This window comes from Lethenteron reissneri, chromosome 43 (genome assembly GCF_015708825.2).
Source record: "Lethenteron reissneri isolate LAM-NWPU_2019-01 chromosome 43, ASM1570882v1, whole genome shotgun sequence".
Lineage (NCBI taxonomy): Eukaryota > Metazoa > Chordata > Hyperoartia > Petromyzontiformes > Petromyzontidae > Lethenteron > Lethenteron reissneri.
In genome coordinates, this window is record NC_083821.1 from 10,926,765 (window position 1) to 10,945,498 (window position 18,734).

General features: G+C 48.7%; 1 protein-coding gene across 1 annotated transcript in view; it reads left to right on the plus strand.

The window, feature by feature from the left end:
• Positions 1-5,211: 5,211 nt before the first annotated feature.
• The window catches only part of LOC133353378 (kinesin-like protein KIF13B), a 136,547-nt gene continuing 123,024 nt past the window's right edge, over positions 5,212-18,734 (plus strand). The window contains 1 exon segment of the mRNA XM_061569581.1: positions 5,212-5,371. Within this exon segment, the coding sequence (XP_061425565.1) occupies positions 5,317-5,371 (55 nt within the window). The 5' untranslated portion in view covers positions 5,212-5,316.

Consider the following 18,734-nt stretch of genomic DNA (forward strand, 5'->3'; position numbering starts at 1 on the left):
TTGCAATTTCTTTTTCCTAATTGTCATTTCTGCAATAAATGGTTATTATGCCATATGTATATTGTAATGACAGTAATCCCAAATATTTACACTGCAAGCCTCGCTGAGTCTCAAGGCTCTTTAGGAGGATGATGCATTGGGATGTTCAGCCAATACCAATAAATGAATGGAGAAAACCCCACTAACCCCTACCTGGAGGTGATTCTCAACTCTGCCATTTCGTGGCCACACCTTGCAGTCCCGTGCCTACACAGCACCCGGCAAAGCCCCATGGCACCAGGGATCGGCAACCTGCGGCTCCGGAGCAGCATGTTGCCAGAAAAAAGGGGAACAACCCTATTATTTTATTTTGATACTGGCAAAGGAGGTCTAATGATGCAGATGCTTACCCTGAGCCCTCATTACTTTGATAGTGCATTATCTTTGAGCTGTACGCCTTTTGGCGTCATCTGGTCTAGCACCAATTGAGACGAGGCTATAAAGAAAGCTGTCTGGTGTGGACCAATCAGTTTCAAGGACAATGCATATATTATCAGTGTTTTTTATTTCAATTTTGATCGCATGTATTGTGATTAATGCGGACATGAATCCTTGTAAAAAGGTTTCAGTTTTGTCAGAAAAAAGGGTAACAACCCTATTATTATATTTTGGTACTGGCAAAGGAGGTCTAATGGTGTACATTGTGAATGTGCGCGTTTAGGCAATAGCAATTAAGAGTATTTTTTTTTATTGGTTGTGAACATTTTTGCAGAATGGCACTTGATGTTATGAATCGGACGTCTTTTAAGCCAAGGGAAATCGGAGCGGTGAGTGAGCTTGGGGTGTCCCAAGCCCATGACCTCTATCCACACAATTCTCAAAACCCATCACCGGCATTAAAAACCCGATGTCAAATAGCCCTTCGACAACGTGTAAGGAAGGGGGTGGCGCGGTACTGCGCTCGGGTTTTACGCTTCACTTATATTTAATTAATCACCGACCTCGTACAGTAACGGAGCAGGATCACTGATAGAGAAGAATGTCCCCACAATTCCTTAAAGGACAACTTCACGTGCATCGAAGACAAATGAATTGGTGTGTACAATAAACTCTAAATAGAAACTGACTGGGCCTGGTTAGTACTTTGATCGGTGACCAAAACAAACGAGCGGCGTTGGTTCGAACTCGCGACACGTGATGTAACGGGCCCCACGTATTGCCTGAAGAAAAAAAATATACGAATTCGATAAAAAAAAAAGTGTGATATATCATTGGTGGCCAGGTCACTTATGAAAAATAGCTATATAGCTTGGTGGGCCTTACCTGATCGAAGTAAAAAGCTTAGCTGAAAAAAACATTCTTCTGAATTTGCAATTGCGAATTCACAATGCCAGGAATTCCTGAAAGGGTGACTCGAGACCGAGTTTTTATATTTACAATTCGCAGAGTAGTGCACCGTCTTTGATCAGAATGGCCTTTGAGACGTCTCGCAACTTAGGTCCCTTCAATTGGCCCATCTCTCTGAAGCAAACTTCCCCTCCGCATTAAGAAGCACCCTCCCCGTCGAGTGTCGGCTCCTCACTCGAGACCCACCCCTTCTCCCTGGCCCATCCTTCCCTCAATCCCTAGGTACCCTCGTAATTCCCGTACCCAGTAACTTCCCTCCCTATAACCCGTCCTTATTCAGCGCTATAAGATAAGTGCAGATCATATGCTCTGGGGATAGCCGAAAGTTTTGATCGTCAGAGCTGGAATCTGTCAAATAAAGGGACAAACCCAAATCAATATAATTTGGTTTCTGTGGTCACTGGCATTAACATTAACATGCTAATCTTTCACATTAACATCACCCTTGGGCTACACCCATTTTAAACCTTTAAAACAGTCTGCCTCAGCAGCTTTCCGTTTCTTTCTTCCTCCTGATGACGATCGCTTGTGTTGTGATCGAAACATCGTAGTTTTTGGTTTATTTTCTTTTTTATTCATTTTAACCTATCTACGTGACTTTACCGAAAGACCCAAAGAATATGAATTCCTGCAGTCACGAAAGCTTTAAGTCAAAATGTTAGTCAAGCTATTTGGACATTTCTAAATGTCAGTCAAGCTTTTGGGAACCTCCTAAATGCTACTCAAGCTATAAGACACTTCCTAAATGCCAGTCAAGCGTCCTAAATGCCAGTCAAGCTTTTGGGAACCTCCTAAATGCTACTCAAGCTATAAGACACTTGCTAAATGCCAGTCAAGCGTCCTAAATGCCAGTCAAGCTTTTGGGAACCTCCTAAATGCTACTCAAGCTATAAGACACTTGCTAAATGCCAGTCAAGCGTCCTAAATGCCAGTCCCGCTATCACACACCTCCTAAATGCTACTCAAGCTATAAGACACTTGCTAAATGCCAGTCAAGCGTCCTAAATGCCAGTCCCGCTATCACACACTTCCTAAATGCCAGTTACCAACAGCACTTATAATGAACAACAGTTAATGCTACTGTTATGAAAAAAGTGCCATTGCGCCAAATGCTAGTAAACTATATTCTATTAGATTTATACTTGATTTGGAGCTTTCGTGACTGCAGCAATTACTCTTTGGTTCTTTCGGTAAAGTGACGTAGAAAGAAAAACTAAATTAAATAAAAGCATACGACGTTTCGATTGCAACACAAGCAATCATCAGGTACAAATGAAAGAGAAAACAAACGTAGTGAACTTAGAAAGATAATGCAATACAACATAGAAAGTCGGCTAATATCAGTCAACACCCTACCTGGTTGTTTACGTTCTTCCAAAGATTGCTAAATTTTAGAGAGATACAAAACAGACACGGAAACACAGACACATAAGCAGAGTTTCAGTTTCAATTATTTGGTATAGCCTTGTAAGCCATTCGGCTCTTGAATCGGGTGCAACCGCAACAAACAAAAAACAAAAACATGAACAAGAAAAGATCTTAAAGTGACTATGCGCAAACAGAAAAATCCAGGAAAAAACAGTAAAATCTTCCAGAAAAAGCACCGTACACCAACGCTGTGTGCAAAAATCCCAGTGGGATGCAAGTCAAACAACAACCACAAGACAACTTAGATTAAAGCCATCAGTCTAACTCCGTACTACAACGAACAAACATGGCTAAATCAAAAAACTTTTCGAAATCACCAAAATAAAGCCATAAAACAATGTAACAGTGATCATAGGAACTGACCGAAATTTCACAATAAACGACAAAGAACAGCGAGATAACAGAGACACAGAGAAAGACACATTGGCACACAGAGAAACACCGCCTCTGTGTCGAGGCCATAAATAGAGAGAGAGGGGGCAGAGAGAGAAGGGGGGGGTAGAGAAATTATCATGTCAGTGAGAGATTTGGAGCTTTCGCGTCTGCAGGAAATAACAGCAACAACACGAGGACACACACACATAGAGAGAGAGAAACACACACTTAATCAAACAAACTTCCTAAAATGTGGAAATGTATTACATTTAACAACGCACAACCGTGTGCACTGCAATGCACAGACGCAAACGCTTCCAGCCGTATCCAGACCGCAGGTTCAAGAATAATGTTCAGGAAGTTTGGCCAACCGGCAGCAGTGAAACAAAAGCCACAAACTGTAGACTGGTTTCTCTCCTCGCAGGTCCAACGAGGTTGTCCACGAGGGGAGAGCACCTGCTGCTCGAGACACACGCGGCTGTTGTATGTTTGTTGAACTTCTTTCACACCGCACTTAGCCAACCGTGCTAATCGGAGGTGAGTTTCTAAGCCCTGCCATGAGCCACAGAGATGGAGGTACAGGGACGCTCAGGGATGCAGTGGCACAGCAACTTGTGTTTGACACTAATTCGTGTTGACGTCACCACGACGCTTGTGCCAGGCTAGGTGCACCTTGAGGCCATGTAAAGTTATCGAAGGCTCGCCGGCAGATCATGGGACATAACCAGGTGCCAATGATAGAGTCGGAGAGCATCCCTGTCCTGTCGCAGTGCCGAGGTGAACAGGGAATGTCTCAGACTCCGTGCCACGAAGCTAAACCTAGTTGCCGCGCACCTTAGGGGCCGTCCATAAATGACGTCACGCACCTGGGGGGAGGTCAGACATTTGTGACGATATGTGACGGCGGTGGGGGGGGGGGGGAGAAATGTGACGTCACATCAAAATGCGCAACTTTAAATAAATATAGGCAACACGTTCTACTTAATTAAATATAATTTTTAATAAATGTTTTCTCCTAAAACATCAGAGTGCAGCGCCACATTAAATACGCACTACAATGACAATAGTTTAAAGCGATTTGAAGCATGTTTTTTTTTTGGGGGGGCAGAGCTTTGTGACGTCATATTTGAGGGGGGGGGGGTCTGACTTTTTGTGACGCCGTGTGACGAGGGGGGGGGGGTCAAAAATTGTCCAAAATTGCGTGACGTCATTTATGGATGGACCCTTATGAAAGTCCCCAATGATTGTGAGCAGAGGGTCAGGGACCCAGAAAGCACGAATAACAACAACCTTGAGCCCTTGCCGACTGACGGTACCATCAGCCTTCTTAGCCAAGTCGGTAAAGCAAGATATGGCGGGTTCACAGTTGATAGTCTTTCTAAACCTCTGCCGTGTTAGCAGGCGGACGGAGAATCTTGCGTGTGCGCATGACCGATCCGTTTCCGTAAACCCACATTGGGGCTCGGCACACCTCTCGTCGGCGTGGCCGGGCAAGGAGACAACGTCAACAGCAGGGATGGATGACGATGGTGATGACGATGTGGACCTCGGTTCAGAATCACGGCCACCAACTACCGTCACCACCACCAACGGAGTGAGTGGCGAGCCGAGCGGGGGCGGTAAAAGACGGCCACGTGGTGGCGCGCGCTCCCAGCCAATGGGCTTCTCGGGGTGGCTCGGAGGGGAGGGCGAAGGGAGGGGGTGAAAAGGGGGCGGGGGGTAGAGGCGGGGCTTACTCGCCCCCCCCCCACCAACCCCCCGCCCTCGCGGGCGCTCGCGCGGGACATTTCCGGCAGGCGCGTGACGAGGCGGGGCGGGGGGAGACAAGTGGAGGGGGCGGGGCCTGATGGAAAGGGGGCGTGGCAGTAAGAGGGGCGTGGTTTACGAGGGGGTGGGGGTTGTCGCGAGCCGGTGAGACGTGAGCGCTCCACAGGTGTGAGTCTGCAGGTGTTGAGTCAGGGGGCGGATTGTGTTAGGGGGGGTGGGGGGCTGTGAGTAGCGAGCGTGTGGGGAGAGAGAAGAGGGGTGGGGGGCCGTCGCGTCTCCATGCGCCGCCGTAGGTAGAGGCGGGCTGCTGCGCGGCTCTGCGGAGACGGCGGCGAGGAGGAGGAGGAGGCGATCCCGGCCATGTCGGACTCCAAGGTGAAGGTGGCGGTGCGGGTGCGGCCTCTCAACAAGAGAGGTGAGGCCCGCGGCACGCGAGAGGAGGGAGCGTTGAGCTGCGAGATGTGTGTGATGTGTGTGTGATGTGTGTGTGAGTGATGTGTGTGTGTTGTGAGTGGTGTGTGTGTGTTGTGAGTGATGTGTGTGTGTTGTGAGTGATGTGTGTGTTGTGTGTTGTGAGTGGTGTGTGTGTGTTGTGAGTGATGTGTGTGTTGTGAGTGATGTGTGTGTTGTGAGTGATGTGTGTGTGTTGTGAGTGATGTGTGTGTGTTGTGAGTGATGTGTGTGTGTGTTGTGAGTGATGTGTGTGTGTTGTGAGTGATGTGCGTGGTGTGTGAGTGATGTGTGTGTTGTGTGTGTTGTGAGTGGGGTGTGTGTTGTTGTGAGTTGTGTGTGTCGGTGTTGTGAGTGATGTGTGTGTGTTGTGAGTGATGTGTGTGTGTTGTGAGTGATGTGCGTGGTGTGTGAGTGATGTGTGTGTGTTGTGAGTGATGTGTGTGTGTTGTGTGTGATGTGTGTGTTGTGAGTGGTGTGTGTGATGTGTGTGTTGTGAGTGGTGTGTGTGAGTGGTGTGTGTTGTGAGTGGTGTGTGTGTGTTGTGAGTGGTGAGTGTGTTGTGAGTGGTGTGAGTGTTGTGAGTGAGTGGTGTGTGTTGTGAGTGAGTGGTGTGTGTTGTGAGTGAATGGTGTGTGTGTGTGTTGTTAGTGGTGTGTGTGAGTGTTGTGAGTGGTGTGTGTTGTGAGTGAATGGTGTGTGTGTGTGTTGTTAGTGGTGTGTGTGAGTGGTGTGTGTTGTGAGTGAATGGTGTGGTGTGTTGTGAGTAGTGTGTGTGTGTTGTGAGTGGTGTGTGTTGTGAGTGGTGTGTGTGTGTTGTGAGTGGTGTGTGTGTGTTGTGAGTAGTGTGTGTGTGTTGTGATGTGTGTGTGTTGTGAGTGGTGTGTGTGTGTTGTGATGTGTGTGTTGTGAGTGATATGTGTGTGTTGTGAGTGGTGTGTGTGTGTTGTGAGTGGTGTGTGTGTGTTGTGAGTGGTGTGTGTGTGTTGTGAGTGGTGTGTGTGTTGTGAGTGGTGTGTGTGTTGTGAGTGGTGTGTGTGTGTTGTGAGTGGTGTGTGTGTGATGTGTGTTTGTTGTGAGTGGTGTGTGTTGTGAGTGATGTGTGTGTGTGTGTTGTGTGTGGTGTGTGATGTGTGTTTGTTGTGAGTGGTGTGTGTGTTGTGAGTGATGTATGTGTGTGTGGTGTGTGTGGTGTGTGTGTTGTGAATGGTGTGTGTGTGAGTGGTGTGTGTGTGAGTGATGTGTGTGTGTTGTGAGTGGTGTGTGTGTGTTGTGAGTGGTGTGTGTGTGGTTGTGAGTGGTGTGTGTGTGGTTGTGAGTGGTGTGTGTTGTGTTGTGAGTGTGTGTGTGTTGTGTGTGATGTGTGAGTGGTGTGTGTGTGTTGTGAGTGATGTGTGTTGTGTTGTGAGTGTGTGTGTGTTGTGTGTGATGTGTGAGTGGTGTGTGTGTGTTGTGAGTGATGTGTGTGGTGTGTGTGTTGTGCGTGGGGTGTGTGTGTTGTGAGTGGTGTGTGTGAGTGTTGTGAGTGGTGTGTGTGGTTGTGAGTGGTGTGTGTGTGGTTGTGAGTGGTGTGTGTGTGGTTGTGAGTGGTGTGTGTGTGTTGTTAGTGGTGTGTGTGTGTTGTGAGTGATGTGTGTGTGTTGTGAGTGGTGTGTGTGTGTTGTGAGTGATGTGTGTGGTTGTAAGATGTGTCTGTTGTTGTGAGTGGCAGTGGATTTTCAGCATTCACATGTTCACGTGGAGGTTAATGAGTGAGCCAGTGGACGGCTTCACCATTCGCCTGCTGACCGCGTGATGGAAGTGGACTAGTCGTGTTATCGTGTGCTCCACACTTTGAGATTCGTGACCGCAGCCGCACTCTGGGATGCTCCTCATCGTTCATTGGTGCGGAAGGGTGTCGCCGCATCTGCCGTGCTGGCTGGCAGGTGGATCACTGGGTGTTAGTCGGCGCCCAGAGATCGTGCGTAGGCGCTGCGTGGAAGATTGTGCGAGGTTACTCTGCGGGTGCTGGTTGCTGATGGGCTCTGGGTACCGGTTGGGCTCTGCTGGGTCCTGACTGGACTCATATTGGGTTACCCGGTTTTGGGAGGCGGCTAGCTGCTGATCATTCAGCGTTTTGCGTCGCTTGCCGAGAGACGGTTGATGCTGGATGGTTGACTTGAGATTGATATGGGTGGTTAGATTGGTGGTGGGTCTGTGTTTTGTGGTGGGTCATTGGTGGTGGGTCTGTGCTGTGTGGTGGGTCATTGGTGGTGGGTCTGTGTTGTGTGGTGGGTCATTGGTGGTGGGTCTGTGCTGTGTGATGGGTCATTGGTGGTGGGTCTATGTTGTGTGATGGGTCATTGGTGGTGGGTCTGTGTTGTGTGGTGGGTCATTGGTGGTGGATCTGTGCTGTGTGGTGGGTCATTGGTGGTGGGTCTGTGTTGTGTGATGGGTCATTGGTGGTGGGTCTGTGTTGTGTGGTGGGTCATTAGTGTTGGGTCTGTGTTGTGTGGTGGGTCATTAGTGTTGGGTATGTGTTGTGTGGTGGGTCCTTGGTGGTGGGTCTGTGTTGTGTGGTAGGTCTTTGGTGGTGGGTCCGTGTTGTGTCATGGGGCATTGGTGGTGGGTCTGTGCTGTGTGGTGGGTCATTAGTGTTGGGTCTGTGTTGTGTGGTGGGTCATTGGTGGTGGGTATGTGTTGTGTGGTGGGTCCTTGGTGGTGGGTCTGTGTTGTGTGGTGGGTCATTGGTGGTGGGTCATTGGTGGTGGGTCTGTGTTGTGTCATGGGGCATTGGTGGTGGGTCTGTGCTGTGTGGTGGGTCATTGGTGGTGGGTCAGTGCTGTGTGATGGGTCTTTGGTGGTGGGTCTGTGCTGTGTGATGGGTACTTGCTATAATTGAGGTTCGTGGTGGGTGAACCTACGGCCTCGCTTCACACGGCCCGTGGCGACATGGAGCCGACCAATTTAAAACTGCCCACGAACGAGAGTTGTCACTGCATCTCAACCACACTCACCGGGTACTGGAGGAGGATATTTTGGACCTGGCAACAGTGTGTTTCTAATTATAGCGCACTGGTCACTTCCACCACTGCAAGGGATTCTTTACTCGGTCGACGTGCACGTTATTTACTCGTGATTATGACTTAATTATCAAGGAGCGTGTTAATGCGCGATGCCCCAAAGATATGAGCAAGTCCTTTCCAGCCCTCAGGAAGGAGATGTTTTCCCACCCCTGCTAGGCGCTCTGGTTTATCTCTTTAGCATGATGCATCTTGCTGACGTAACACAACTGGCAGCGTGCCTGCCTTGTCAGGTGACTGCCTTTACTCCTTTTTTGTGTGTCAGAGCCAACTGCGCACCGCAGCTCACGCTCCATAGGGGCACGTGTTTGGCTCCCACGAAATCGCCCGGGATGCGCCCAATCTCATCCGATCTTGGAAACGGAGCAGATTTGACCCTGGACAGCACTTGGATGGGTGCCCGCCGTGCATTTCGGGTTGTCTTAGGTGGCTGCGAGGCTGCGCTACCTTTTTGCGGAGCAGGGGGCAGTGCGGGAGAAAAAAACATTGTTGTACTGTACTTCTTTGACCCAACGCATGATCCACATGGGATGAGGTGGCCCTCATCCAGCAGTGTACCGACAGAAGGTCTGTACATGCTCAATGTGTTTGTATCCACGCTTTTGTGTCCACGCTTTTGTGTTTGTCCGGCATTGGTCGTGCAGTGTCAGTGTGTGTGTGCACGTGTGCATGCTGGATTGTGTGAGCTCACAGATCCTTGAGAGATCTGACAATAGTCCCATCGGTGAGCTCCTCCGGCAATCGAGGCTGTGCTGGCTGGGTCATGTACAGTAGCCTACATGCCAGCCACCGCATGCCCAAGCAGCTTCTGTTTGGTCAGATATCGGGGGCTAAACGGGTGCTGCACTGGCTAGAGAAGAGATGGGTTGATGCGGTACAGGAGGATATGGAGTTGAGTGGATTTACCGAAGACTGGTACCAGTGGTGTCAAGATAGGCCACTATGAAGGACGATACTGGATAGTTTGAAAAAGTCACCCTCCAACAACAGCGGAGGGCAGATGAGTGACGCTCACAACAACGAGCGGAGTGCCGAACTGCTAAAATTGAGCAAGTTGGCACAGTGCGGAGCACAGGTGGAGCATCTACTAGTTACCTCGGTCAACCTATGGCATCTGGGTCTGTCCCGTGACCTATCCAGAAAGCATTCGACACTTCACATGGCCTCAAAGTGCACCTAGTATGGCACAAGCACTGCGGTGATGTAACTGCCACTTCATTGCAAATGGCGGCTGTTGTTGTCTGCGAATGGCATGATCCTGACATGTAAGCTAAAAACTAACCTTTTTATTTTAGAAGGTAAGGGCCACTGAGCTGTACAGCTCTTGGTTTCAGACGCGACCTGACCACAAATGATAACGCAACGAAGTGGCTTACCATGTGGGAATGTATTGCAGACAAATACATCTAAACGCATGTTTCTAAATGTGGAGGGAAAAAAACCGGAGGACCTGGAGGAAAATCCACGCGACCACGGAAAGAACATGCAAATTCCAAATCTAGAAGCGTCAGGGTCAGGATCGAACCCGCGACCTCCTGTATATCAGGCGAGGTAGTTAACATCTCCTAGCCATCGTGGCGCCCCACGTGTGTAGATCAGTGAACGCGTGTGCGCAGCTGGAGCTGTGTTTAGTCTCCCCTGCAGTGTTTGTTCTGTGCGCTGCTGTCGTGTTGCAACTCCCAGTGCCAAACCTTTCACAAACAGGTATTGCCGCTCAGCCAGCACCTGGGGCAACACCAGCTTCTTTGACATCTAGACTGAACGACACTAGGGAAGTTACAGGCACATGTGACAGTATTATTATCCTGGTTGCGTGCCACTTTACGACGTTATTAAAGATTCAGCGCAGGAGTGTCAAAAATGTTTTCTCTCGACACCTCTGTTGGTTAGTCCTGTAAGTTACGCTCCACGTTGCACCGGGAAGTGTGGCACTGCATAATGGTGACCGCAAACCAATTCTAACACTCATTTGCAGGATTTGTTAGAATTGGCTTAAAATGCAGCAGTTGCCTTTGATAAATCCAGTCAACATCATTAGGAAGCCACTGAAGCTTATGCACTTTTGAATCTAGCTTGAAAACTTGTTTCTTTAGAGCTGCTTTTTGTGTTTAGTTTTCTTGTCATTCTCCCGCACCTACGTTTATCATGGCTGGCTACGTACAGTGCGAAAGAAGTTAAACACACATGCATTCATGTAGAGGAGCACGGAGTTGACGAAGGCCTTGTTGCACCAACCAGAGAGTGAGAGAGTGTACGCGTTCCACTGCGGTGTAGAATTCCTCCTGCAAGGCTAGGCCTGGGGTCACGGCGGAGCCTCGGACGGCCGACAAGACGGTGTCACGATGGCAACAGTCGAGATCCCATCTTCGTCTGGGGTGGACAAACGTAGTGCACGGTGTGTGGTGGACAAACGTAGGGCATGGTGTGTGGTGGGACGTGTCCTCCCTCCTTGCAGCATGGCCAGACAGATGATGGGCACACCTTGAGCAGACAATGTTGTCGTCGGAACAGGAGGCCGGTCCTCGACGAGACATACGTTGTCGCGAGCAAAGTCGAACCGTCTGGGGCCAAGAGGCTGTCCGCTGACACCACGTGTGGAAGGCCAATGTCGCCTGTTTTGAGACCGCAGGATAGTTTTGCGTCTCAGCACAATACAGCGGGACTGGTTTGACGTGAGTCTCGTAGATTCGGATCTTGGTAGATGTGACTGCAGGAATCCTTACTCTTTGGTTCTTTCGGTAAAGTCACGTAGGTATCAAATAAAATAAATCACGACGTTTCGGATGCAACACAAGCGTCCATCATCAGGTGTAAAGCATGGTCTGCTGCTGAGGCAGACTGTTTTAAAAGGTTTGAAATGGGTGTAGCCCAAGGGTCATAATGAAGTGGCTGGGGCTAGTGATGTTAATGTGAGAAATTAGCATGTAACTGTAAGATAGGAGAGCGGCCTCCTCGACGAGGGCACTGAAGTGGCTATGTTAATGTGAGAGATTAGCATGTTAATGTGAAATCGAAGAGTGGTGCAATCCAAAGGCATGAGTGCAACCCAACGGGTGCAATACAAAGGAAAGGGCATGTGAGTATGAGCGTGCAATGCAAAGGACATGTGAGCATGAGAGATCTAAGAGAGAGGCATAGAGAGAGAGACAGAGAGTCGGAAATAACAGCTGACATAGGCAGATAGGATGGAAACATCAGTCAGTTAAGACTTTACCTGGTTAATAACGTCCTTCCAATGATTGCTCAGTTTGTACCCATCCTCTCGGTTGAAGTTGTGTCTGTGTTTATATATCTGGATGGCTTCATGAACAAATCTCTGAAGGTAGCCGGTATGTTTGCAGAGTACCTCCGTCTTGGAAAAATCAATTCCGTGTGAGCCCACAGCGTTAAAACAATGATCAGCAACTTCAGAGGTATTGGTCCTACCTTGTTTCAGATCCGCCTTGTGTTCACGAACGCGGTCTGAGACATGCCGTTTCGTTTCCCCAATGTAACTGCTGCCGCAACCACAACTCAGTTTGTAGACACCAGGGTATTGCATGTCAGGAATCACATCCTTTACAGATGGGATTAAATTACGGATTTTGTGTACTGTGTTGAAACGAACCTGGATCTTGTGCTTGTTTAAGATTTTGCAAATATTTTTGGTAACCCCTGCTATGTACGGTAAAGTGATGGTTATTGGTTGGATCCTCAGAAGGTTGTCTTCGCATGGCTGGGGAGACAGCTTTGCGGATTGTACGTTCCGAGTATTCGTTCATCCTGAGGGCTTAGTGTATGTGCTCCAACTCACTGGCGAGGTGGTGCTGGTCGGAGATGCAACGAGCCCTATGGTGTATTGTTTTGATGAGGGAATTCTTCTGTGCCAGATGGTGGTGGAAGTCAGGCTTTAGATAGGCATCCGTGTGGGTGGCTTTCCTGTAGACCGAAAGTCCAAACGAGCCATCAGGTCTCTTCTCGATCAAAACAAACAAGCCTGTTTTGCAAGGTCAAGGACGGAAATGTGTAAATATTATTTGTCTGTTTAATGACAACAACGAGCAGAATACCAGGCGGCTATAACACAGCAAGTTGGCACAGTGGGGGGCACCGGTGGTGCATCGGCCATCTCAGTCATTCCACTATTGCCACCTGGGTCTATCCCGTGACCTCCTGCCAGCAGGCGTTCGACACATCACGTGGCCTTAAAGTGCACATGGCCTGGCACAAGCGCCGTGGTGATGTCATCGCCACTCAGTGGTGAATGGCGGTTGTAGTTGTATTGTTGGTGTGATGCTACATTGTTCATTCACCGTGTGGCAATTTAAATCACCTTGCAAGAACGAGAACTTCTGTCTCCGATGCATTCCTGGAAGGGTGAATCGCAGGTGAATTTTTTTTTCGAATTCGGTAAAAAGAAACTGAATATTTCAAGAGCTGCAGCGCATGTGAATACGAGACGGTGGTCCTTAATAAATAACGTCGTGAAGCAGCGGTCCTCAAAGAGCCGCGTGAGACTCCGGAACCGTGGGTGGCTGAGCTCTGGCATAGGGGAACCGTACTTCTCAACTTGGCCAAGGAAAGTCCAGGTTTCAGGGAAGGCTTGTCCTAGTGTCACGCCAAATCATTTTGATGGGATTTTGTCCCGGTTACAAATACCCTGGACTTATGGCCAACTCGTGATCGAGGCTGTGCCAATGGCAAGAAGCCACTCGCTGTGTGGGTGGCGCTAGTGGTTCAGTGGGGCGTGGCTGTATAAAAGTGGGCAGAGAGAAGTTGTAGAGCTGTAGTTCACCGTGAATTACCAAGTTACGCAATCAGCTGTAAAGTGACACCACATGGAAATCCAGAAATAGAAAAAATATGTATCCCCAAAATAGAATTGAAAGGTAAATACAGTAATGGCCATGTTCCTTCCTTCCTTTGCAACATACTTTCAGGAATCTCAGTTGGGCCCTCACTTGCTTTCATTTAATGACTTTGGGGAAATGTTTTGTCAGATTAGATGTCTTATTGTAGCACGCCACAATTTTAAGAGTGATGTCATTTAGACGTATCCAGTCATTATACATAGTGTTTTTATTTTTCTCCGGCTACAAAGTGGTAACTGCAAAGCTTGGACAAATGTACCCACGTATGCTCCCATGTAAGCCACCTTTGTGCACGTGTGTTATTTGGCAGAGGGACCAGTGGGCGTAGCGGGTAGTGCTTGGTGATATGAACCTGCCAACTCAAATTCCTGGTCACGGCTAACATTCGTGGTAAGATCTAAACTGTTTTTATTTTACCAGGTAAGGCCCACTGAGCTATACAACTCTTTTGCAGAAGTGACCTGGCCACAAATGATAGCTCAACGAAGTGGCTTATCGCGTGGACATTTATTTATAGCAGCCAAATCCTGAACTGGTTTTGTGCACTCCTCTTCACCAATCTGGATTCACTAGTGTGGAGAAATATGTTCAAACCCCAACGATGAATATGGCACCGGGAGACCTTCATCCAGCAGTGGATTGACAATGGGCTACACTTCATCGTTATTATTGTTTTAAGTTTGCGTTGCAGAGACAGTGAGCCACGTGTGTTTTATAGCTTTATTTTGGTGATTTCGAAAACGTTTTGGATTGGCCATATTTGTTTGTTGTTGTACAGAGTTGGACTGATAACTTTAATCTAAATTGTCTTATGGTTGTTATTGTTTGACTTGCATTCCACTGGGATTTTTGCACACAGCATTGATATACGGTGCTTTTTCTGGAAGACTTTGCTATTTTTTCCTGGCTTTTTCTGTTTGCGCGTTGTCATATTTAAGATGTTTCTTGTTCACGTTTTTGTTTGTTGCGGTTGCACCCGAGTCAAGAGCCGAATGGCTCACAGGGCTATACCTAATACATGAACTGAACTGTGTTTAGCATGCTTAGTACCACTCAGGCAGATTCCAAGCTTTCTCTTGCATGGCATGAAGCTCACCAGCACCTGATAATGTCATAGGGATAAGGACGGTGCTGTTTTTTGCAAGATTATGACATTGCGTGCCTGACACAAATCCCAAATCTAAACTATACGGCAGCAGGAAAGATTTACGATGTCTCAGTAACGTTTTAATTACGGATCCTTTGAAAGAATTACGCCATTTTTACATGCAGGAGAAAGCCTGACTAGTTGTGAGCATTCCGTGCTTATCGGGGCATAGCGTGCAGAGTGTCCACAGATAGGTCAGAAGCCAGCCGACTGCACTGCCTCTAACAGGCACCTCAGCGCATCTTGCCACGTAGTTATTTCTTGCTGATTGAATCAAATAAACAAGGAATGCTACTCAATTGTGAGTCAGTTTTCCTGCTGGTGTAATCCGTGTATTTATTTTCAGCAGTGTGCTTAACCTTTCTTGATATGTTGTTGGGTTTTTTTGTGTATAGTTTTTGTTGTGGTAAATATCTGACCATCCCCTACTGGACGTCTGTGCAAAAAGAGCTTCACAGCTCATAGGATTTCTCACGGACAAATTAAAGATTCTGATTCTGAAGCGGTTATTAAACTGTGCTGAGAAGTTTCATTCGTTGTCAAAACATGTGCACGCTTGACGATGCTGGCTGCAATCTCCAGCGAAACGTCATAAGTTAAAAAAATTAATTAACCAAACCATTTGCATATTCGCCAACGTGCCAATTTGATTTCACTGGCTTTTTGTCAGGCGTTGGAGGATTATAGTTCAAATTGCATTTTTATGCACAATCTAAGGGGCCGTCCATAAATGACGTCACGCCCCTTTGGGGGGGCAGGGGGTCAGACATTTGTGACGATATGTGACGAGGGGGGGGGGGGGTTGAGAAATGTGATGTCACATCAAAATGCGCAACTTTAAATAAAGATAGAATTGTTATAACAACACTCCTACAACATCAGAGTGCAGCGCCACATTAAATACGCACTACAATGGCAATAGTTTAAAGCGATTTGAAGCATGTTTTTTTTGGGGGGGCAGAGCTTTGTGACGTCATATTTGAGGGGGGGGGGTCTGACTTTTTGTGACAAGAGGGGGGGGGGGGGGTAAAAAAATCGGCCAAAATCGCGTGACGTCATTTATGGACGGCCCCCCAAGGCGGGGATGCTGCTGGATGCTTCTCGACGCTCCCCACGCGCCTCAGTGTCTCTGTGTTCGGCCTGCGCGCGCATCTCGCCGTGTTGTTGTCGCGGACTGTGCTGTACCCCCATATTATACACGAGCTTTACTACCCGGCTTCGCCCGGGGCTTGGATTAAACCACGCCCGGCCGCCTTTGTCTCCCCAGTGGCGATGTTCACACACCACACCAGTTACTCGTTTGAGGCTGAGTCGACCTAGGGGAGGCCCAGGACCGGTTCAAATAATCGTCACCGGTGGTGGCCGTGAGCAGGAATCGAACTCGGGTTGCCGTTTTTCGTAGCGCGGCGCGCTACCCACGACACGACAACGCGTGACGCTGCCACGTGCGCGGGTCACGTGACAGATGTGACGTCACAGCTCACTTTCTGTGCAAAAAAAATATGCATTAATGAGCTCCCCCCCCCCCCCTCCCAAAAAAAACACAAAAGTGTATTTTTATAATGTTTGCATGGTGTACAGTCTGGAAAGTACCCACATGGAAAATTTCCAGTTTGTTGCATGTCGGGAAGTACGCTAAACATTTTGAACAGACACACATTCACAACTTTGCCTTTATATATATGGAGAGTATTTATTATTTTTTAGAACGCGATTTTTCCATAAAGCAAAAACTACCGCGCTAAAAGAGAACAGACTGTACCGCGAAGCACAGACACAACAACAGTGCAATCAACAATATATACAAAGTGCAATTATAGAATTATAGGAAATGGATATCACGATTGTAATTGGTCGTATCGTTAAAATTGGTATCGCGTCGTGAAAAGCGATGCTGCTGCAGCCCCGGTGGTTACGCAATCGTCTCTGGTTGCAGCGTTGTGTGTGTGGTGTGTGTGTAGGTGCGTAGTGTGTGTGTGTGGTGTGTGTGCGTGGTGTGTGTGTGCGTAGTGTGTGTGTGTGTGTGTGTGTGCAGGGGCGTAGTGTGTGTGTGTGGTGTGTGTGTGTGGTGTGTGTAGTGTGTGTGCGTAGTATGTGTGTGTAGGTGCGTAGTGTGTGTGTGTGGTGTGTGTGTGCGTCGTGTGTGTGGTGTGTGTGTGCGCGTCGTGTGTGTGTGTGTGTAGGGTGTGTAGTGTGTGTAGTGTGTGTGCGTAGTGTGAGTGTGGTGTGTGTGTGCAGGGGCGTAGTGTGTGTGTGCGCGTAGTGTGTGTGGTGTGTGTGTAGTGTGTATCTCTGTGTGTGTGTGCAGGGGCGTAGTGTGTGTGTGCGCGTAGTGTGTGTGTGGTGTGTGTGTGTAGTGTGTGTCTGTGTGTGTGTAGTGTGTGTCTGTGTGTGTGTGGTGTGTGTGTGTAGTGTGTGTCTCTGTGTGTGTGTGTAGTGTGTGTAGTGTGTGTGTGTGGTGTGTGTGTGTGTAGTGTGTGTAGTTTGTGTGGTGTGTAGTGTGTGTGGTGTGTGTGTGGTGTGTGTGTAGTGTGTGTGTGTGCAGGGGCGTAGTGTGTGTGTGTGTAGTGTGTGTGTGGTGTGTGTGTGTAGTGTGTGTCTCTGTGTGTGTGTGGAGTGTTGTGGGGAGCGGTAGTGTAGCGGTTAGCGCGCTGCGCTATGAACCTGGCGACCCGGGTTCGATTCCCGCTCACGGCTAACACCATGTGACGATTATCTGAACCGGTCCTGGGCCTCCCCTAGGTCGACTCAGCCTTAAATGAGTACCTGGTGCGGTGTGTAAACATCGCCACTAGGGAGACAAAGGCGGTCGGGCGTGGTGCTGGCCACCCACCCCCTCGTGTACCGTTCCGGCCTTCATAGGTGCTCGCTAACAGCACTTGCCCCTACAGTCTGTTTAGGCTATACGGGGGATCTTTGTGTGGAGTGTGTGTCTCTGTGTGTGTGTGTGTGTAGTGTGTGTCTCTGTGTGTGTGTGTAGTGTGTGTCTGTGTAGTGTGTGTCTCTGTGTGTGTGTAGTGTGTGTCTGTGTGTGTGTGTAGTGTGTGTCTGTGTGTGTGTCTGTGTGTGTGTGGTGTGTGTGTGTAGTGTGTGTGTGGTGTGTGTGTGTAGTGTGTGTCTCTGTGTGTGTGTGGAGTGTGTGTCTCTGTGTGTGTGTGTAGTGTGTGTCTCTGTGTGTGTGTAGTGTGTGTCTCTGTGTGTGTGTAGTGTGTGTCTCTGTGTGTGTGTGTAGTGTGTGTCTGTGTGTGTGTGTAGTGTGTGTCTCTGTGTGTGTGTAGTGTGTGTCTCTGTGTGTGTGTGTGTAGTGTGTGTCTGTGTGTAGTGTGTGTATGTGTGTAGTGTGTGTCTCTGTGTGTGTGTAGTGTGTGTGTCTGTGTGTGTGTGTGTAGTGTGTGTCTGTGTGTAGTGTGTGTCTGTGTGTAGTGTGTGTCTCTGTGTGTGTGTAGTGTGTGTCTCTGTGTGTGTGTGCGGGTGAGCGCTAGTGTAGCGGTAAGCGCGCTACGCTTCGAACCCAGCGACACGAGTTCGATTCCCGCTCACGGCCAACACCAGTGATAGCGATTATCTGAACCGGTCCTGGGCCTCCCTTAGGTCGACTCAGCCTCAAATGTGTACCTGGTGCGGTGTGTAAACATCCCCACTGGGGAGACAAAGGTGGTCGGGCGTGGTGCTGGACACACACCCCTTCGTGTACCGTTCCGGCCTTCATAGTTGCTCGCTAACAGCACTTGCCCCAAGTCTGTTAAGGCTATACGGGGGTCTTTATCTTTGTTATATACGCGTGTGCGAAACGGCGTTACGTTACGTTACACGCGTCTGAGCAACAGCGCGAGCGAGCGTCCACACGTCGTGGAGAAGAGTCGATTTGATACACAGTTGTAGCCAACTTGGTCATTTCCACCCCACCTCTGTTCATCCAACCCCCCTCCCCATGCCCTGTCAGTCAGCCATGGGGTTTGTGTGACCATACTTCGCTCTGCTGGTCAGTGCAGGTTGATAAAGGGGGAGGCAGAGAGACAGGGGAGATGAGAGGACACGGCCAGGACCGGATCGAATTTCACTCGCCACTGATGATAGCCGTGCCCGGGAATCAAATTCAGGTGGCTGACTTCATGGCGTGCCACCCACAGCACTCCTCGCCTCGGCAAATGTTTCTTGTTCAGTGGTTTTCCACATTTCAGTAATTCGTCGTCGTTTTATACTTTAGCCCTCAGGCCAGAGAAGTAATTAGTGGCATAACCAAATAGATTAAGTGATAGTTTTACTTTC